This window comes from Staurois parvus, unplaced genomic scaffold, assembly GCF_062004578.1.
Source record: "Staurois parvus isolate SC_StPar_1 unplaced genomic scaffold, SC_StPar_1.0 ptg000704l, whole genome shotgun sequence".
NCBI classification, from domain to species: Eukaryota; Metazoa; Chordata; class Amphibia; order Anura; family Ranidae; genus Staurois; species Staurois parvus.
In genome coordinates, this window is record NW_028318500.1 from 4,031,001 (window position 1) to 4,049,836 (window position 18,836).

The 18,836-nt window shown below is 39.4% G+C and overlaps 1 protein-coding gene across 2 annotated transcripts in view; it reads right to left on the reverse strand.

Moving 5' to 3' along the window:
- CABIN1 (calcineurin binding protein 1) overlaps nucleotides 1-18,836 on the reverse strand; it is a 331,038-nt gene that overhangs the window by 156,084 nt on the left and 156,118 nt on the right. The window contains exons 25-27 of one of the 2 annotated variants that reach the window (XM_089653220.1): nucleotides 16,996-17,147; nucleotides 16,702-16,793; nucleotides 5,011-5,187 (exon numbers count right to left, since the gene is read on the reverse strand). In XM_089653220.1, the coding sequence (XP_089509346.1) occupies nucleotides 5,011-5,187; nucleotides 16,702-16,793; nucleotides 16,996-17,147 (421 nt within the window). Of the gene's footprint in view, nucleotides 1-5,010; nucleotides 5,188-16,614; nucleotides 16,794-16,995; nucleotides 17,148-18,836 lie in introns of both variants that reach the window. The other variant, XM_089653219.1, reaches the window with a different exon arrangement.

Sequence of the window (18,836 nt, forward strand, 5' to 3'; positions counted from 1 at the left end):
TGTATGTTTCATTCAGTGAGCTGTGCAGTATCTGACCTGCAAACTCTAGGAAGGGATTGAACGTAGTTCCTTAACTTTTTAATGACTGAGTGTAGCACTTTTAGCTTTTAAAAAACTTCAGCTTATGACAGTCACATATGTACGACATAGTCGTAGTCCTTCCATTGTATTTTGTAAAACAGGCCCCTCAAGCTGTGTACTGCAAATATATCCATTATTGGAAACGTTGGAGTAACTTTGTAAAGTTGGAAAAAAGGTAAATATATGAATCACAGAGTAGTTTCTAAAGGTGCATTCTACAAAAAATGTATTTACTTTTTTTTTTGTACTTTCCAAATAAAATTATTTGTTTTTAGTTATTTTGAGGGCACTGCACCATGGAATAAATGCCCTGCCTCCAAGAACATTAACACTATGAAAGCTGAATCCACCCCAGGGGATAAATCGCCCTATCATGAAGAGTGTGATCAGTTTGTACAAGAGCCAAAAACCCACAGACAGAAGAAATATTGCCAGGGCAGAATTCAAAGCAAAGCAAAAAAGGACTAAGAACAATAGGGACAAACAAAAGTAATGCATGAATCTGTGAGTTTAATCAAAACCATTATCACAGAAAATCGCACTGGGCGCAAAAACTTTGTAGTGTTTGTAGGCACTTATCGTTTTTTTTGTTTTTGCTTTTTTTATGGATCTGAACACAGGTGCACTGAGGTCTCAGGGACAATGCACACAGCTGTGTAAATATTTGTAATGCAGCAATGTGTTCAGAGCTATAATATAAAAAAATAAGAATACTTAAAGCATTTACCAGTATAGGCATAGATACGCAAGTACAAACAAGCATATACGTTTAAGTTGAAACAATGGCAGCTAAAAGATGAAACATCTGCGCTTGAAAACACATTTTCACCCCTGTATGAGTGTATATACAAGGTCTTAACAGAATATTACCCAGGATCTTTGTGCCAACCTCTGCTAGCAAGATCTTGCATACAAACATCAGTAAATTGTTGCATCCATGTGCAAGAGGCTTTAGGCTTTGTTCACACAGGCATTCTTAAGCATACACCCATGTGAGGGGCATGTTTTGCCTGTATGTTCCATGTATCTACGCTCAGACAGTCTCATACATGTCATTTGGGCCGTAATGGCTGCAAGGACGTTGCCACTGCTCCCAATTTGACATCTGTGTGGGCACGGGTCTCTGAAAGCACATTGTCTGTGTTCAGGGACTCACAAGAATGTCAAACTTCGAGTAACGTGAATGGGACTGCCTGCACACAGATGCACTGAACACATGTCAATCCCGTGCAGGCAAAACACAGACCTCACATGGGTGTACACCTAAGTACGTTCGTGTGAACAAAGGCTTATTTTTTTGCTGAGAAACACAGCATCATTGGGACTCCACCTCACCACCTGTATTAACTCCCTAATTGCAACACCATTTTGCTGCAACTACATGCAATGCGTATGTCCCTTATTAACAACTAAGTGCAGCAGCATACTGCTGACAATTGGCAAATATATATGAGTACCAAACAGGTGTACCTAAAGAAAAAGTGATCTAAAGATGTATCAGGTATTAATGCAGAAATAGCACTTATTACTTCATATTATTTGACGTACAAATCTACATATCACTTTTTTCCATTCTTTAACCCCTTCACCCCTAAGGGTAAAACAAATCTAAATGCCTAAACACAATTTTGCAACTTTGACATGTGTTAGTAAAACCGTACATATCATCACAACTACTTTGTACATACAGGTGAATTATACCGCATTTTTTTCAGGACAAATTGGGCTTTCATTTGGTGGTAAATAGTAATGGATATCTCCTGATTTTTTTTTTATCAAACGAAAACTGGCCCAAACTAGTAAAAAAAAATCATTTTTTTCTATTTAGCTGTGTGTTTCTTGCTACTACCATAACCTACCACCAAAAAACAACCCAAAATAAATTTTCCAGCTCTTGAAGATTGCAGCGATACCATATATATGTATGTTATTTGTTGTTTGTACCCGTAGTACAGCCCAGAAACAATAGCGCACATTTTGTTTTTGTCTTTTTTTTTTTTTTTAACTAAAACACACTGACATTGACACCAATTTTATTTTTAAATCCTGACCTTTTGACCTTGACCTTTGACCCTGACCCAAATACTAACCCTGGCACTGAACTAGATCAAACCTTGATCTAGGTATTTTTTCTTTATTTTTTTAATTATTTATTATTATTTGTTTTACAAACATTTTTTTCTCTCTATGCCAGGATTTAGAGAGATACAATGTATCTCTCTCCTCCATTCATAGAGAGAGAAAAAAACAATACTTTGATCTAGGTATTTTTTTCTTTATTTTTTAAATTATTTATTTATTATTATTTTTATTATTTATTTTTTTTTTTACAAACATTTTTTTCCCCTCTATGCCAGGATTTAGAGATACAATGTATCTCTCTCCTCCATTGATAGAGAGAGAAAAAAACAAGGGGGCAGGCTCTACAGTGACTGATCACTGTGATAGCCAATCAGAGGCTATCACAGCGATTATGTGACTCGGAATTGGGAGTCCCGGGTCCCGATCGTTAGAATGGGACCCGGGGTTCTCAGTAACACTGCTGTCTTTTTGCTGGGAGCACGCTGTGCGGCACACTCCCAGCACAAAGACAGGTACGCAAATATGCAGCCCCACAGAAAAAAGCCTAGTTTCGTGAGGCCGCATATTTGTGCTACGTCGGCGTCAAGGGGTTAAGGAGCTGTAAAGGCAGAGATCCAGTATGTGACAGCACACCCCAAGCTCCACCCACTGATTTCTGACCACAGCGCTTCAAGGAAATTATTATCAGATTGACTGCACTTGTGTTGAGCTTTCCCGACAGAAATCACTCTGAATACAAGGGAGGGGGTGTGTCAATTTGATGCTGAACAACACAGGTACACTCTCAGCAGTGCTGTTCCTGTCCTGCTCACAAATTTCCTATCTGTTTAGTAGCTGGGAGTGGCAGTCCACTTCCAACTGTACATAGACTGTGGCACAGGGCTTTAATAACAAATAGCAAGTTAAAAACCATCCATGAAAGCCTTGTTCTGACACCACTGCCACTTTGTGAACTTGTAAACAAACACGGCATGTGTGAGCAGCACAGAAACAGTGTCGCTGTGAGTGTGCCTGTATTGTTCCGTTTTAAACTTTTTTGATAAGAAACTGATGTGCGAAGATTGCACTGTCACATATTGAATCTCAGCTTCTACAGTTCGTAGAAAGATGGGACAAATTGCTACAGTATATGTACTTTGTACCCCAAGGGACTGGAGCATCAAATAATGCATGAAGTCATAGTTTTTCTTCAAGGGTTTAAACACACAAACAGCCTGCTTTTTATAAAAGTATAAGGTTACAAGGCTACTGTAATTGCATAGGAATTTTTAGTAATTTACAATGAAGAGTTAAACCCCTTCTCTGCAAGGAGAATAATTCATACTTGATGTAATGGAAATAGAAAGCAAACTTTTTGTCACTGACCCCTTTGTACAGGGACAAAACAAAGCTCATGCTACTAAGTTTCTGTATAAAAGCATGAGGGGTTAAAAGGGAAAATAAGTAAAAAAGAAAAGATAACAGAGAAGCAAAAGAAAAATCCTATTACTGTACCCTTTACAGGTGGCTGTGCAATCTGAAAAGTGACTCTGACTTTGTATTCAGTATTAGCTAATAACTGTAGCCTCATAGGAATAAAAAAAAAGGAGACATTATCCAGAGATGGGATGTGGTGGGCTAAGATTGTTTGCTCAAAAGAAGTACAAAAGGAATGATGCAGGTGACTGATCTGCAAGTATGGCTACCATTCAAAAAAGCCAGGTATCCATTCAAACCACCGAACAGATTGCACCGTACCTCCATTACAATCTTGCATCTGCAATATATAAAATATAGGATGGAGCACTGTTAAAAGAGCTGCATTACCAAACTGCCACCAGGAGGTGCTCACAGCACATAGCAAGATCGGTACAGTACATTTTACTCAACAAAAATTGGTGGGTCCAGGGTCACAATGGAGAATTTCCATCAGCCTGTAAACATTTTAAGTATGATCTCTATCTGTTGGAGACCTTGCCATTCTTCAGTGCTGGAAAATGTAGGCGTAACATAACATATTATACTACGTAAATTGAGGAGAAGAGAACAGAGTAAGGTACTAGGTCACAAGAACTTATAGGCCAACATGGTAACACTACATCTTTGGTGTCTGAACTTTGTAAAGTTGTCAGTAGAGATCAAGGCACCAGGTAGTGGGATTAGTCCGGTTGCTAGACAAGAAAGTTGACATTAAACTTTTGTTTATAAAGAAAAGACTGTATTATCTCAGTAGGGTTTCTACCTAATATTTACAGGCCTAACTAGTAATTGTTTCCAGAAAAGGTGGCAAGTTGCCAAAACTATTTTAATGACCATCTGGGTCTGCCATCCTAGTATGCTACTGGATTAGGTCAGAAGAGGGGAACATGGACATTATAATGGAACAGCTATGTTCTGATCACTTCTGTAACGGGCCTTGTAACAGGGAGGTTACCTGGCTGGTTGGTTACGGATTTAGAATATACAGTAGGGGTAGATTTACTGAAACTGGTGCACTCAGAATCTGGTGCGGCTGTACATGGTAGCCAATCAGTTTCTAAATTCAGCTTGTTCAATTAAGCTTTGACAATAAAACCTGGAGGCTGATTGGTTTCTATGAAAAGCTGCACCAGATTTTGCACGTTCCTGTTTCAGCAAATAAACCCCATAGTGTAAAATGCTGATGAAACCTTATAGTACAATCATAACATATGGTTGTTGGTTGGAGCACATGTATTTTATTAGGTTTCAATAGATGAAATTTACTTCACGTATCACTGTAAGTGGGATTATAAACTGACTGACTGTCACACAGAAGGGTCGGCACCTGGAAAGTTTACTTTTAGTTGTTACAGAAGTGAACAGTTTTGATTATTATAGATAGCTTACCTCTTTCATCCATATGTGTCTGGACATCTTTATACTGTATTGTAGAATGAGAATAGTTGGATCTTTTCTCCAAGAACAACCTCTTGGTGCTGTCCTGGGAGCTGGCAGGTTCTGTGAATGTGTCCTGTGTGGAGCTAGAGTCCGACAGCACAACTGCAATGCTGTCCTGACTGCGATCTAAAAAGTGAGAAAGAAGTGATGAGTAAAAATCTACAGCTACCAAATACCCTCCACCAGCAAGCTTTTAACACAGAGCAGCCTTTAACATCACCTGCCATTCTCCAGAAGCACAAAAATGTATTACTTTGACTTACAGTAAAACAAACAATTATTAAATCCAGACAAAAAAAAACCTTAGACCTGAACAGACATGGGATACAAATTGTTAGATAACTAGAGTGATAGTTATGTGGCACTCTATTCGTATAACAACACAACAAATCTCTATGTCTCTACTTGTTTTACCGAATGTCTACCACATGCTATAAAACACCACATAAAAACAGGGAAACATCATGCACAAACTGAAACCTAACAAACACTTCTAATAATAATAGGCCACACACTGAGTAATACGTCTAGAGCAGAACAGAACCCCTGCCTGTTGCAGATCCTCTTATACAGCATTGAAACGGAGCAGTTTGTGATAGAGGTGCACCACTGACATTTCCTTTTAAGCATGCACATGAATTAACAGTAGCAATTAAAGTGTATCTAAACCCAGGAAAAAATGCACCTTGTAGCAGCGGTATTTAGGTGTGGTTGCTGCATTTGTTTTCTTTTATCAATGTTTTTTCCCCTTATTTTCACCAGGTGATCCTGTACCACACTTACTGTCCTAGGGTGACAACGCTTACTCACTGTACCGTATCTTGGGAGGAGCAGGTTGGCATTCCAAGACAGGATGTGTGTTAGGATTACAGAGCACCTATCCCTCTAATCATCTCCACAGAAGGGAGGTGTTCTGTAGTTCACATAAGCAACCTGTGCAGAGCTAGTAACACTATTTCATAAAACACCGAAGGGCATAGGAACTTATGAGCTCATTGAATTGGTATGTTTAGCACTTACTGAACAGATTAAATAAAACCTTTTCAAAGGTATATTTAACAAATTAAATGAGAGTAAATAAGAGAAGTTCAATGTTAGGGTGTACATACACTTTAAGGTTCATTAAGAAGAAGCATCGGTCTAGTAATAAATGCAGCAGACCTGTATCAAAATGAATGTTTTCTTTCTGTAATTCTTTTCTAATGAAAAGCTTATTAAAACATTAACTGATATAAAACAAAGCAAGCTACTATTGAAATGCAAGAATATTTGTTATTGTTTAACTGACTTACGTAAGAAATATATTCTGAAGTTAAACATACATTTTTTTATCAAACTTTCTATTTACACACTTAGAACTAAAGAAAAAAGTTTTCTTTTGTTTTAGATAGGGTGGATAGATGTTAGAACATTTGTATGGTTTTTTATTGCGGTCTGTGTCCCTGTTATGGAGATTCACCCTATTTGTCTTGTTTACCATTATCATTAAAAGTGAACGTAACAGAAAATCACACATTTTGGGTTGTCACCAGAACAAGAATCTTCCAATGGAGACACTAGTTCTTGTGACCTTGGTTACAACAAAGAATTTCTTTTATTTTCCTGTTCTGGCTATAAGACAAGAAGTAAAAGGAAATCTCCCCAGTGGGACACAGATGGCAAACAAAATTGACAGGGGTTAGTTATAACCCGCCCTTACTCTATTCAAGATTGAAAAAAAAAAACTTTTGCCTTTAGTTTTACGTATAAAACAATAAAAAAAGTATTTCACCAAGTTATCTTTTAACATCCATTATTGATCAGGCATATTAATGGTCATATAATTAACATATTAGCTAACATTTTAATCATCAACGCACCTAACCACAACCAGAGGTATTCGAATGTCACGGGACAACTGATAAAGACAGGTATTCATGTTGTATAAAACTACACTATCAATAATAGCACTAAATGTAACTTACATAATTGATACATATGGGGCATACTGTATACGATAAGAAGACTATGCAAGAAGCACTGATGTGTAGTGTGCACTAAGCAATAGCAACCAGATTTCAGTCACTCAACTTAGAGAAGTAACATATAGATTTTAATTGCGATGAGTTAATGCAATTGATCCTGTTCCTTGTAACAGTAAATATGCCTCTGCCAGCATTGAATGTACTGTATGTAATTAAATTATGTCAAATTACTTAAATTCCTGTCATGTAAGTGACTGCTAAATATCTAGGCCTGCTCAGTCCAGTAATATTAATTATTTTGAAAAGGCTTGGCAAGATATTTGTTTACATTAGATAGATAAATCAGCTGAAAACGCTTAGTGCATCTACTTAAATGCAGCAAATTAAACATTCAGAACACATGAATATGAGAAGGACCTTCAAGTACAATTGTCTGCATAAAACTCAAAACCAAAAATTGAATATATTACAGCTTACCAATCACTAGATATGGTAGCTGCATTCGTTTTCTTTTTTTAGTTTTTTTCCCCCCTTTCTTTCCACCTTGTGATCTGGCCAGTAACAGACATCCTGTATTAGAGAGCCTACATTCTGGATGAAGGAGCACAGGGGCATCACTGGACAGCAGCATTGTCAGGTCTGCTCTTTAACAACCAGCTATTACTCACTGACTGTTACTGACTGTTAAGGACGCCAGTGGCTGCTGCTAACAAAAAAAAACCCAAAATGCAGGAAACCGGCTCTTAGCAGCATTGAGCATTTTTTCTGCCAGCAAATTGCTTCCAAAAAATGCTAAATAGCAATTTTTTCTTCTGCTAGAAGCTGGAGCTTCAAAAATACTTCCAAACTACAATATTGTGCATGGACACATAGGATAACACTATTTTCTTCTAGGGGCAGAAAAAAAAAATGCTCATAAGTAGCTGCTAGGAGCTTCTTTTTAAACTAGTGTGCATGGAGCCTTAAATACACTAACAGATTAAAACCAAACTCTTATATAAGCAGTTACAGCAACAGTTGTTTCACATTTTGGGATAAAGGTTTCCCATTAAAAAATAAAAGCTGAACATTGTAAGCACTGCTGTCAGTAGTAAATCGTTTGTCAAACCTTTAACTGTGGAAAAACAACAGACTGACTGGATCGCCAGATGAAAATAGAGAAAAGCCTAAAAAAGAAAACTAATGCAGGCACAACATCTAAGAATTGGTAAGTTACAATATCATAAATGTTTGCTTTTGGGTTCAATACCGCTTTAACAGACAGGATTTTCATGTATGTAACCAAAAAAAGAATAGATAGTAGCCCATAACAATTCAACGTATTCAGGTTCTAAAGACGTTTACCTGTAATATTACAGCTGATACTGTGAAATCCTGTAAACCAGGAAGCATCTTTCAAGAGTGCATTTCACATTTAGAAGACATCTAATAATCATTTAAAAAATGGAAATAAATGTGCAATGTAAACATCACAGCTGTACCACTGCAAATAAGTTTTAATTAAATCTAGTACAGGGGTTTCTCATTTTACACTATGTTAATTTATACCAATCTACAATCAAAACACTGTATGCCAGATTAGCCATCTTGAATAAGTGACAGAGTGTGTTGTAATAACACATGGAAGTGTATATAGGATGGTGAAAAGTGAGAGAAATGGGGACACATCTAGTGTGAAGGGCTGTATTTTCCTTGGACAGGTTCACTGAGTTATGATACTTGGTAAAGATTTACTGAAAATTTGATACTGCACAAAGATTCAGAAGGTGACAGGTTCTCTTGAAAGCTCAACCCCACTGATAATCTCAAATTCATTGTGCTCTCTCAGCTATTAGAGCTATTAGACTTGAAAAACTTGTGTAAGCCCTGTCAGCCAGTGTTAGCACTTATTGGAGGGCTGATGACCTGCACCCCTCACCTTGGTGACAGTGTTTGGGCCTGGGGACTGGCTTCTCACACCCAAGCACTGCATCCTAGCAGGAAGGGGAGAAGATCACATGCACCCCCATACCCAGAAGCACCATGTGTTTCCAAGGTCTGCAATGAATGAACAGAATGGAAGCAAGCAAAAGGTAGTGGTGGGCTGGGGGAAGGGTGAGATTTCAAGAGAACCTGTCACTTTGCTATGAATGGACAAAGTGACCAATTCTCTTAAAGTGTAAGGTGTGCTAGCCATCTAGGTGTTTTCACTGCATTTTCACCTGCACTGGCACACAAAACTTAGTCAGTGTATGAAAGGTTCTATCATTCATTTCTACAGAGCGTAAGCAGGATCAAAATTGCACATGCAAAACCCAATTGTAGCCATTTCCATTACTTTCAATGTTAAAAATTATTTAAATATGTTAAAAGGTAACTCCACTTTTGCAGTAGCAAATAAACAAAATAACATTGCATATACCATTGCTACACAAGTCATATGGTAATTGAATGTTATTAAAAATTACTTCTCCTTTATGGTGGCGGTGCCTAGTGGTCCTTTAACCACTTCCCAACCGTACTATAGCCAAAGGACGACTACAGCACGGTTGTCTAGTTCTGGGAGGACGTCTTCCCAGAACACGCCCCCTGCGCACCCCTGGTGATCGCTGTGGCCTACGGACACATCTGATCATGTGATACGGTAAAAGGCCAATCACAGCAGCCTTTTACCACGTGATCAGCTGTGTCCAGTGACACAGCAGATCACCTGGTAAATACAGTTGCCGGTTATCGGCTGCACTTTCCTCACACTGTCACATTGTCAGCGAAGGGATCGGCACTGATGATCAGTGCACAGCAGAGCCGCCTGTGATGATTGCGGTGTCAGACCCCAGCCCTTCTCACTAAACTCGTGACCGAAGGACTAGCCAATCTAAAACCGCGCTATCACGTGCGTAACAATGCCACGCCCATCTGCACCCTGCGCAAACATTTTCCAGCTAATGGACCACAATCTGTGTACTTGCAGCCTGGGAGCGATTGTTACTGGGTCAAGTTAATTAGGCAATTAACCCTTCACACTGCCACCACCTCCTTTTTGTACAGAGAAAAAGGAAACTCGGCAATATCAGCAATAACACTATGATGTTTGAATAATTGTTTGTGTAGCAATCATGCACACAGAGATGGATGCGGTCATCCATTTTACTCCAAACCCCTCCATTTTGTATCTCTCTCTCCCAAACCAGATTCCTCCGATATCCCCCCTCCCTCTCTGTTGAGTGACATGTGGTCTGGATGATGACAGAGATCACAGGCAGCAAACTCATTGGGAGGGCGTCATGGCTATAAACCTTACTAGCTGGTGCCCCTATGTCTGCGAGACTCTTGCTGAAGAAGGGATCGTAAAACCATAAACCAGCCCTCACTGAGCTTCAAAGACATTCCAGGTAGTCGTAAAAACAGACTTACATTTAAAAACTCACTTTTCCATATAATTTTATATCTTTAAATAGGACATAATTACATACCAGTCGCCTGGTATATTACACCCCCTAGATGGCATATACAAGAGAGCAGAAAATTATATCTCCTTAACCTTCGAAGCAGGTATCTCATATTTCATATCTAGAAGTTCAGAAGATTCTGCGTATTAATCTACTTGTGGATAGAATGTTATATGTATGCAGGGTAAGTTATGAACCATAATATAAGCTAAGAGGGATTTTTGGTCATAGTTTGGGTCTCTGCCTGCCACACCCACCCAAATGAGGCAATTGGTTCTCTGCTTCAGGGAGACACCCTGTGGAGTTCCTAGAAAAAGCTAAGCTAAGCTAAGTTGAAGATTCTCCCTTTTAACATCAGAACTAACGTTGGGAGATAAGGCATCCTTTTGGCTCTAAAACCTGATCTGCTTAAAACCAAGGCTGACGGCAAGTACTTTATCCCTCTAAAAGTCTTATCTCTTTGCTGTGCTATTGCTTTCTGTATATTTAGATATATATATTGGCTACATCTTTTTCTGTAAATATTTTTATTGCACCCTTTTGACCTTTTAGTAATAAATCTTACTTCCTGAAAGCGTTGAACTGTTTCTAAAGCTCTTTAATGCAAACTAAGAATCCCTGCCTCTGAAAAGCGCTACTGTGTGTGTTTTAAACTTTGGAATCTCTCTGCTTGCGGTGACAGTGGTATACCGATGATTATTCAAACATCATACTGTTATTGCTGATATTCCCGAGAGAGATACAAAATGGAGGGGTTTGGAGCAAAATGGATGACCGTGTCCATCTCTGTGTGCATGATTGCTACACAAACGATTATTCAAACATCATAGTGTTATTGCTGATATTGCCGAGTTTCCTCTTTCTCTGTACAAAAAGGAGGTGGTGGCAGTGTGAAGGGTTAATTGCCTAATTAACTTGACCCAGTAACAATCGCTCCCAGGCTGCCAGCACACAAGTTGTGGTCCATTAGCTGGAAAATCTTCGCGCAGGGTGCAGCTGGGCGTGGCATTGTTACGCACGTGACAGCGCGGTTTTAGATTGGCTAGTCCTTCGGTCACGAGTTTAGTGAGAAGGGCTGGGATCTGACGCCGCGATCGTCACAGTTTGTATACACGTCACCGCAGACAGATGTATGCAGACGTTTTAAAACACACAGTAGCGCTCTTCAGAGACAGGGGTTCTTAGTTTGCATTAAAGAGCTTTAGATGCAGTTCAACACTTTCAGAAAGTAAGATTTATTACTAAAAAGGTCAAAAGGGTGCAATAAAAAATATTTACAGAAAAAGATGTAGCCTATATATATATATATATATATATATATATATATAAATATACAGAGAGCAATAACACAGCAAAGAGATAACAGAAAGGAATTTAGAGAGATAAAGTACTTGCCAAAAGCCTGGTTTAAGAAATCAAGTTTCCTGAGTCAAAAGGGTGCCTTATCTCCCAAAGTTAGTTCCGATGTTAAAAAGGGAGAATCTTCAACTTAGCTTAGCTTTTTCTAGGAACTCCACAGGGTGTCTCCCTGAAGCAGAGAACCAATCGCCTCATTTGGGCGGGTGTGGCAGGCAGAGACCCAAACTATGACCAAAAATCCCTCTTAGCTTATATTATGGTTCATAACTTACCTTGCATACATATAACATTCTATCCACAAGTAGATTAATACGCAGAATCTTCTGCTGAACTTCTAGATATGAAATATGAGATACCTGCTTCGAAGGTTAAGGAGATATAATTTTCTGCTCTCTTGTATATGCCATCTAGGGGGTGTAATATACCAGGCGACTGGTATGTAATTATGTCCTATTTAAAGATATAAAATTATATGGAAAAGTGAGTTTTTAAATGCAAGTCTGTTTTACGACTACCTGGAATGTCTTTGAAGCTCAGTGAGGGCTGGTTATGGTTTTACGATCCCTTCTTCAGCAAGAGTCTCGCAGACATAGGGGCACCAGCTAGTAAGGTTTATAGCTTTAAGCATAACAGCCTTTTTCTAGGAACTCAGCAGGGTGTCTCCTTAAAACAGAGAACCAATCGCCTCATTTCAGAATGGGTGTTGTAGGCGGGGAGCTCAAGCTATGACCAAATCCCTCTCAAATTATACTATGGTCAATAACTTTTCCTAGGTACATGTAACATTCTATCCACAGGTAGATTAATACGCAGAATCATCTGCTGAACGTCTAGATAACAAATATGACATACCTGCTGAGATGGTTAAGGAGATATCATTTTCTGCTCTCCTGTTTGTGTCAGCTAGGGGGTGTAATACGACTTGTATTAAAGTGACCGGTCTGAATATATGCCTGGTTTTTATGTAAGTCTTTCATATTCCAAGATATATAATTATAGGGGAAAGTGGATTTTGAATGTAATGTCTGCTTTATGGCTTATCTGGAATGTCTTGAAGCTCAGCGAGGGACTGGTTTATGGTTTTACGATCCTTTTCCAAGCAGAGTCTCGCAGACATATGGGGGCCAGGCTAATTGGGGTTTATAGCCATGAGTTCTCCCACTGGGCCTTGATGCCTTTTTGAACTCAGCATCCTGGGACCACGTGTCACTCAACAGAGAGGGAGGGGGGATTTTGGAGAAGGAGAGAGAGATACAAGTTGGAGGGTTTGGAGCAAAATGGATGACCGCATCCATCTCTGTGTGCACGATTGCTACACCGCCCACCTGTGCCCATCAGTGCCACCCACCTGTGCCCAGCACTGCCACCCACCTGTGCCCCTCAACAGTGCCGCCCATCAGTGCCCAGCAGTGTGTCATTCAGTGCCACTCGTCACTGCCCATCAGTGCTGCCTATCAGTGCAGCATCATCAGTGCCGCCTATCAATGCCCATCAGTGCTGCCTATCCGTGCCACCTCGTCAGTGCCCATCAGTGCTGCCTATCCGTGCCACCTCATCAGTGCCCATCAGTACTGCCTATCACTGCCCATCAGTGCTGCCTATCAGTGCAGCCTCATCAACGCACATCAGTGGAGAAAAATTACCTGTATGCAAAATTTTAGAATAGAAACAAAGAAAAACTTTTTTTTTTCAAATTTTATGCTCTTTTTTTGTTCATAGCACACAAAATAAAAACACCCAGTGGTGATTAAATACCACCAAAAGAAAGTTCTATTTGTATGGCAAAAATTTTGTTTGAGTAGTGCTGCATGACCATGCAATTGTCATTCAAAGTACGACAGCACTGAAAGCTAAAAATTGGCCTGGGCAGCAAGGGGGGGATTAGTGCCCAGTAGGCAAGTGGTTAAGGGGTTTCAGGTGTCGGGATCAGGGTGGGGTTTCTGATCATCATATGACTACAGTGATTGGCTGTCACAGCATTAGCTGCCGATAAGTGTGCGCATGGCGCTTGCTCTAGGCACAGTTGCTAATCTTTAAGGTATGCATATATGCGGCCTCTTAGAGTTAATGCCCACCTGCTGAGAGGCCGCATATATGTATATGGACAGCGGGAAGGAGGTATGCAGGCCTATAATTTTCTGTAAAATTCAATGCAATATGGCAACCAGGAGGCGTTCTGTATACAGATAGTATACAGAACACCCCCCAGTAACGTCATTTTCTGCTGGGTGGGCCTTAACGCAGAGAGAACACATAAGCGTATGGCTGGTAGGAAGGAGTTAATATGCAGCGCTGTAATTTTCTGTAAAATTCAATGCAATATTGCAACCTGCAGATGCAGAAAGTATACAGAATGCCCCCCAGAAATGTAATTTCCTGCTTGAAAGATTGCGGTCAGATTTTGGGCATCCCCTGCCACAAAAACTTAATTTTTGGTGAAAGAAACTGAAATCACAACTAATGAGATGCAGACCCTCCCACTTTGCCACCCTGAAAGTGCAGCAGCTGATTGATAATGATAAAATCACTCCTATACAGATTCGCTCAGCACATGGACACTGACAAACAGCTATTTTTTCAGAATAAAAAAGGTAGGAATTTGCATAAAAGTTTGAGTTTGTTAAAATAATTGCAATGTACATTGATCACAGAGAGGGGAATGTCTTTTCCCCTAACAAAAGTGGAGTTACTCTTTCAATCTGAAATATAATTTCACTTGCAGAATGCACTTCTGGTAAATGTTTGCTTAACATGTAACTTTACTCTAAACTCCCCAATCAATTAACCCGCCTTGCCTTTCAATCAATAATGAAATATGGGCTACGTACACTTAAATGTGTTACTAAACCCACAACAGTAAAATCAGTCTGTATTTGCAGTAAAGCAAGCTTGTTATACTCACTGTGGAACCTAAGGGGTCAATCCTCCACATTGTGTAAAAAAGGCTGTTTGATCCTGCCTTCTCTGATCCTCCCCCTTCTTCCACAGTCCCCAATGCACCTGCTGACAGTACAGAGCCCTAGGAGGCACTCTGCGCACGCTCAGTTTGGTGTGTATTGCCAGAGTTTTTTTTTGGTGGGGGGGAGGGTGCATGTGATAAGCACAGGGCCAATCAGCACTGTCCAGACAGAGGGTCAGGGGTCATGCAGCCTCATAGGACAGTCAGAGGAGAATGAAAACACCTTCTACAAGCTTTAACCAGTGCTTAGCTGGACACTGATAGAAGGCACAAGACTGCTAAATACTACTGATGAGAAAAGGTATTTAGCAGTTTATATTTTTTTTAAATAATTGCATTTCCATGCTCTGTGTACTGTAGAAGGCCAGATACTGTATAGTGAATGCAGGGTCATGGGTTTAGTAACACTTTAAAAACATTATATTAAATTGTGTTAATCTGCATATGTGAACAATATTCAGTGGTGAGAAAGGTATATATCACATTATACTTATAAGATACAGAATAAAAATTATCTGCAACCAACAGAGAAGGCAGTCCACTATGTACACGGTTTGGAATAGAAGTTCCCTCTAATAGTTCTATGTATTCAGACAGAAAAACACATACTTGTACATAAGTTGATAACGAAACATGCCAAAAGCTACCAGTATACATAGAAAATTAATTCACAACCTCAAACAATCACTGTTAACTGTGTTTTTTAGTCACACAGAATAGCAAGGCAAAGCTTAGCAGTAGGTGAAGCAGGGAGGCAAGGAACGACAGGTGAGAAGCAACAGTGGATTCCTGGGTAACAGACACATTGCAATACACTCAGGCAGCGTCAAATAACAGGGGACACATCTGCAGGTGCATGGAATCCACAGATACAGAATTGTATTGCCCAGCTCAGTGACATTTTAAATTGTGCTTTCCAGCACTTCAGCAACGTCAGTTAGGTGCCCAGTGGACAGTTGTTGACAGGAAAAAATAAAACTCAGATCCATTATATAGACCAGATTTTGTAAAAAAAACAAAAAACAAAAAAAAACACTAGAAGTTTTGGGTATATGTAATTTGTATCAGTTATTAAGAACACTTTATATTATAGTAGTATAAATGAATGAATGAAAGGAATGCATTTAAGTGAAATGTCACAGACAGGGGTATGGCATAGGCATGTTAATATTGTTCTGATGATGAGCACTGAATGTACTGGGCCAAGCAAGAGGACAATCCAATCCATCAGCATGCATCTCCCCCCACCAGCGAGAAAGAAAGGGGGATTCAGGAATGTAGGTGCCTCCTCCAAACGGGACAGAGTCGACCTTAGAAGACACAGAATATAAAATGTATGAAACGCTATTGGATACAGGTCTAATTATAAGGCTAAACTAACAATAAACAATCTTTCAATTTACTTTTGAAATATCCCTGATGGAGCAGACATTCTCCCTTCTAGACTAGCTGCCTTATAATTTACCCCACCTACCTTACTCTAATCTACTCTTATGAGTGCCATACTAAATAAAATATGTGTGATCTTTTTATTTAAACAATCAAAAGTGCAATTTTAGATATAAAATTTTAGCATTTGTGTCAGTCAGGTGAATTTGTATTAATCCCGTTTGAGTTTGGCATTTGCAACAGCAGAAGCCTTTACGACAGACTATGAGCATGGCATAAGAAATGCTTTTAGCAGAGGGGAATGAGAAGCAGGTTAGTGAACAGCAAGAATTCCCTTTCACCCAGTATGCCAGCCAGAGCTGTGGGTGATGGCCAGAAGATGTTCCCCTGAGCACACCTCCCCAGCAATCAGAGCTTTGCCCGGCGCTGGTGGTATTGAGAAGGGGGACTGTACCGTCCGGCGTGGCCTGATGACGGGGGGGTTTACATTTGATGTAATCGTGGTCAGTCGGAGTGGCTGTGTAAGGTGGAGATGTCAGACCTGGACCGGAGGAGGAAGGAATGGAATTTCCAGGGCCCGGCATCGTCCCAGCCGAAGAGTGGGAGTCCTCATCCAACGTACTATGCTTCTCCCTGTTTTACAGGAATAAAATAAACTGCTTAAACACCACTTGGTGTACAGTACATGAGACATGATAGCAATAACCCTAATCAAAATAAAATCATAACCATACTGAAACTAGCATACTCATATATAGACCAAAGCTGTACCTAGTAACTGTAAATATGTAATGTGAATACTGTTACATTCATAATTATATGAATAACTACATACTTCTCATTGGTTTTGGGTGTATTTTTCTCCTCTCCTTTGGCGAAAGGCCCCTCTGAAGCTTCTTTCATGACAGTAAATAACATTTTATGATCCAGCTCATGGACAGGTTTTTCCAGCAGTTTCAAGACAGACGCGTGAAGACGGAAGTACACCTATTAAAAATAGTATAAATATGTACAAATATGTATTCTCTGTGCACCTATAGCTATATCAGGGGATATCTGGCTCCAAAATGAAAATGGTCCACCATACCTTCCTATATACATAAGGCTTCATTTTAAAGGGACCCTATTGCTATCATAAAGAAATTCAATGAGTGTCACCCTGTTTGGAGGGAAGCAAGGGAAATCTTTGGTTGCTTCAAGTGGAGATGATATCTGACATTTCCGGATGTGTTATATAGCATGTTTCCTGCTGAATGTGGTGATTCCTGGCTACTGTCCTGTAGTGATGTCAGCTTTTGGAGACAGATAAATCGCACCCTGTAGCTCTTGCAGCGACTAAAGATTTCCTTCATTCATGCCAAACAGGTAGGCATTCTGCATATTCTTTTACAGAGTGCCACTCATTACGTTTCCTTAAGATAGCAACAGGGTCTCTAAGCCATCTCTGTAAACTGCATTATTGTATATCTTGTATTGGTCCACAATAAGGCTCAACAACCTATTTTTGTGGAAGTCCCTCTGTTGTAAAACTTAATATACTGACATTTCTCAGATTATCTGGGTTACCAGGTGATCACACCCACTGGTTCCAACAAAATTCTTTTCCATTCACTGCACTTAAATGATTTAGCATCCTCAAAGCACAAAAGCAATACAAAGAGTTCTAGAAATGCATGTGCTACACTGAAACCATTGCTGCTTCAACTGCATGAGTTCTCTACGCTGTCCCTGGATGCACATACACAGTTTGTCAAGTGCAGCACAATCCTACTTTAATTAATCTTTAGGTAACCCCCAGATAATATGTGTTCTTCTGTACTTCGTTATAATAAGACAAAAGTTTATCGTCAGCAATGTGGATCATTTTCTACCTACATTGAAACATAACATGAACAAATAAAAGATTTTAAATATTAAATATGAACTAACAGCTGAGAAAAACTCCTTGCTGTTCTTATTTATAAAAGTAAAATTAATTTCCTGGATCAATAAGTTCTGTAATGAGTTCTAATAATTAAATCTGGAGATTATGTTTTCTACAGGAAAGGGGTCCAGGCAATTTGCAGACAGCCATTACAATGTTCATTACTATGTCTATTGGCAGAAAACTCCAAAACCTGACTACCATCTCATGTATGCAAAACATTATTATATTTCTAATCCATAAACTTTTAAATTATGATAAATACATGCTTCAAATGCCAGTCAATATCTTTTACATTACATTCTTTATAGAAGAAAATTATTTAATTTCATAATGAATTTTACACTATTGTCTCAGTAGCTACAAAAGACATCGACTTACCACACTTAGGGAATAATCATGCTAAATGAACAGGATATGCTCAAGCATCTACTAGCCAAACTTGCTGCATGATCACTGTGATTATGCTAAATGCCAAAAGATCTGTTCAGGTTTCTAAAAGCCTGACTTGCAGCATAATCACTATAATGAGGATAAATGCAAAAGGATCTGTAATCAGGCCAACTGTAAAAGGATCTGCTGAAATATACCCAAAGGGAGGAGAATCCGTAATTGGCATATCTCATCCATTCTATCCTTTAAGGGGACCTCTGGCTATATTGTTTACTTGCATATTTAAAATACACATCTGGTGAGTGCGTATTCTTACCACACCTTTGGCACATCACTGAAGTTTGAAGTAATTATCAGCC